Source organism: Fusarium poae, chromosome 1, assembly GCF_019609905.1.
Source record: "Fusarium poae strain DAOMC 252244 chromosome 1, whole genome shotgun sequence".
Taxonomy (NCBI): Eukaryota; Fungi; Ascomycota; class Sordariomycetes; order Hypocreales; family Nectriaceae; genus Fusarium; species Fusarium poae.
Window position 1 is genome coordinate 8,188,538 of NC_058399.1, and position 3,791 is coordinate 8,192,328.

At 49.8% G+C, this 3,791-nt stretch overlaps 1 protein-coding gene across 1 annotated transcript; it reads right to left on the bottom strand.

The window, feature by feature from the left end:
• Nucleotides 1-1,383: 1,383 nt before the first annotated feature.
• Nucleotides 1,384-3,791, bottom strand: FPOAC1_002676 (uncharacterized protein; the record flags this gene model as incomplete). Its single annotated transcript, XM_044847252.1, has 3 exons — nt 1,384-3,311; nt 3,362-3,623; nt 3,678-3,791. The coding sequence occupies 3 exons, from the start codon at nt 3,789-3,791 to the stop codon at nt 1,384-1,386; spliced, it is 2,304 nt and encodes a 767-aa protein (XP_044713168.1).

Sequence of the window (3,791 nt, forward strand, 5' to 3'; positions counted from 1 at the left end):
CTTGGCCAAAGTCGGTTTCCTTGTCGAAGGCCTCTGATTTGAGCCGAACAGTATATCCACAATGCACTGCTGTATCCCTTCTCCCAGTCTCCAGAAGGCAACCATCTTACCAGAAGCGAGTGAAGAGAAAGAAGTTGACAAAGTCTGGATGCTAGAAGGAGGGGAATTTTATATAGTTTGCAGGTTTAAGGTTTTGGGAGAAAACGCTTGGGCTGCTCGAGCGCCCGCAGATGTTTGGCAAGGATAGTATCGCGACATGATCAATTTTTTGAAGCGAGTAGGTATATCATATGAGAAACCGGCGGCAAAAGAGCCCCTCCTATGTTTGAGAAAGCTGCCTGAGGAGTTGGTGATGTGATGCGAAGTGTAAGAAATCAGAGGTTTGCTGACTGCTTGATGTGAGCTCAAGAATAGGATGAAGGGAAGAAACAGTCTCCGTGTGCACAGATGAATCACACTCTACGTGTCCATGATCTGCAGGGCCTATGCTGATGTGCGAGAGCTCTACAGCGGTAAAGAGTGTGACATGCCGAGACAACCTCGTAGTTGAAAACCTTATTATATTGGGAAAGCTTCGGCATCTAGGGCTTCGACACTGTTGTTCAGAGTCTCGTCGGCTGGGGTCTCATCATTCCGAGGTGCTGATTTGTCACAGGTTTTGCTCACGAAGAAGTTAACATTGCTACATAAACAAAGGAGAATCACACAAAAGGTCACATATTTCACGATTGAAGGGACAAGTATATTAATCAAGACAAATAGCATTGCTATGGATCCAGTTGAGCAGTTCGCCCTACTACGCCGGATATACATAAAACGCCAATGATCCTAGACGCCTGCTTGCCAATTCATCCCAATACAGATTTTCCAGCGCCCTCATCCCCCTTTATGCACATCTCATTACCCTAGGGCCAGCAACGCTAACAGAACAGACCTCGCTAATCTAAATGAAGAGGCTGCGTACAATAATCCTCCAGAGTCAAAACAAGAAAGGGAAGGTACAAGTGCAGGGGAAAAGAATAGACAAATACAAAAATTCCTGGCGTCGGGCCCGACGAGATGTAACTTGAAAAGCGGGAAGCGGATATGAAGAACAGAAGAAAATGAAAAAAAGCTTGTTGGCAAACATGTCCACGGAATTGGAAGTGTGAGAAGACACCTGGCTGAGCATTGTCATAGAGGCATTCAATCATGCGTCGAGGTTGTTGCAAGAAAAGGCTTTTGGTAATGCGACGCTCTGCTGTTGGGTTGGCTCACTCAAGGTCATCGCGAGATGCCCGCATCGTCATGAAAAGCTTGTGTGAATCCATCAAAATTCAGATGGCGCGATCGTGTTTTGACATCATTCGTAGATAAAGACTTAGCAAAGTGCAATTAAGGAACTCAATAAGCATCCTCATCAGTCCACTCGCTGCCAGAAATGATGCGGTTTCCGTCCTGGTCAATCATTACCGGTGCAGCATAAGACCCTGTCGGTGGTACTCCGCGTATACGCTTAGATTGACTGCTCATAGGACGGCCCTGATCAGGTGAGAACTGCTTGCTTCGGGTAGCTCTTAGTCTGGCATAGTAGGCATCGGACACATCAACTTCGGGTTCGCTGTTGTCATCATCATAGGTCTCCCAGTTCTCAGATCCTGAGATATTGGTAGAGGCCATTGATTCACCCGAGATGTGTCGCACAGGGGGGGCAGCAGGACGGTAGCCTTGTGAGCGGATAGTCGCATATGGATCTTGGAAGCTCTCTTCGCTAAAGCTTGGGTGACTGCTCAAATGAGAGCTATTGCTTGGGTAACTGTACTGCGAGTGGTTGGAGTTGGATCGAGCTGTTGGTGGACGGTCGTCGTAAACATCCTCAGGCTCGACTGGACGAACAATGCTGCAAGCAAGGCCGGACGATTTGTAGGGGTTCATAGGATGCTCAAACTCGGCCTGGGCCATTATGTCGCGCATCTTGGGAGGAGGCGCTCTCATCATGGATTGGCCCGGTCGGTAGTTATCCGCACACGACTCAGCCCGAGGGCGTTCAGGAGAGTTGTTGCCGTACTTCATGTTGGATAAGGGAACTCGCGCTGGGATTCGCGAAGGGCTCCTTGCAGGGCTGAGAGGAATGCTAGATGTGGATGCATGTGTTTGGTGTCCAGGACGCTTTGGAGGTCCAGCAGTGGTAGGAGTTTTGGTCATGGATCGGGGAGGAACAGACTTGGTGTTGATACGGCTTGGTACCGACTTGATTGGCTTGGCAGTCGAGGGTGGTGGGCCAGCAGGAGTCTTGGATCGCGGTGGTAGCGCGTTCTTCTTTGATTCCTCGGCAGCCTCAATCTCTTCCAGATAAGACTCTCCAAATACGAGGAATGGCCGTCCATATTCATCTTCCCACTCGGAAAGAATATTGCGCAACTCAGCAGTAATCTTGGGCAGTTCCTTGGCAATTCGCTTTCTCATCTTCTCCTCGCGAAGCAACTTGCCGGGATCTCGTTTCTCTCCCTTTTGACCACGGCCCATGAGTCTCGATGCGTCTTGACTTGACGCAGCGAGATCATCACGCTCCTTGATCAGGGTCTTGTGTCTATCGACCAAAGCCAATGTGGGGGCCCGCTGTTCCTTGAGAGCTTCAAGGCGGGCGACCTCACGCTCATGAGCTTCCAGAAGAGCATCACTATAGACATCGGAAAAGGCAGGGGTGAACTCAAGCATCTCATCTTCGCTGAAGTAGAGCGCATCCCAGAGTTCTTGAAGCTTGATGCGGGTGTCTTCGACGAAGAGGTGGAGGTTTTGACGCTTGAGCTCGTTCAAGCGGGCAAGCTCGTCTTCAAACTCGTTGATCTGTCGAACACCACAACCACGGTTCGCGTTAAGGAACGGTTTGGTCTCGCTCTCATCGACGCCGAGCTTGATCCAGAGGGCTTCAACGGCAGCTCTGAGTTGGCTAAGCTTCTTTTCCCTGTTCTTCTTCTCGTCTGAGAGTCTGTCACGCTTGGCGCGGAGTCGGTTGATGTCTTCCTCATGCAAACCAAGTTGCTCTGGAGCATCGCGGTAGTACTTGACGATGGCAGCATCCTGTTGCGCTTGCGGGATACCAAGCTCGGCCCAGAGCCCAATCGTCTGGTCGGCAAGCGCCTGAACTGTGGCAATACGACGAGAATACTCTTCATAAACTCGTGTGAACTCACTATCGAGCTTGTCAACATAGGTGGAAGAAAGGTCAAAATTGGCAGGGATGGACTGATTGGGGCCTGTAGGGGGTAATGGGATCTGGACGAAAGTAGGTTCAAGATGTGATGAGTAGGACTCAAGTGCCACCACGAGTTCTGTATCGAGTCAGTATATAGGACGTTGAGAGGTTGTGATATAGACGCACTCTTGACTTGTTCGAAGCGTTCCTTGTGGATGCGACTAATCTGGGTTTGCTTCTCTTTCAGTTGTTGAAGGCATCGTGTTAACGGATAGGTGATGGTAAGTCCATCATCCTCGTTGGAACGACGTCGATTTTGGTCGTCGAGAGAGGCCTCCATCTGATGGATGATGGTGATGATCTTTTTTGCTTCGTCGATCATTTCTTTCTTTTCCGAGTTGACGAGTCGCACTTGACTGTTGAGGGCCTCGGATAATGCTGAGAATAACTGCGCAAGTCAGTAACCTGTCGACATTTGTGTCGCAAACCAAAGTCAACATACCTCAGACTCACGAGCTTCGCGCTCATGGTCAGGAACACCGATCTCATCGAAGAGACCGTGCAGCTGGCCAATACTGTTGCTGACTTGCTGCGCAAGATAGCTTGTGTCCACCAT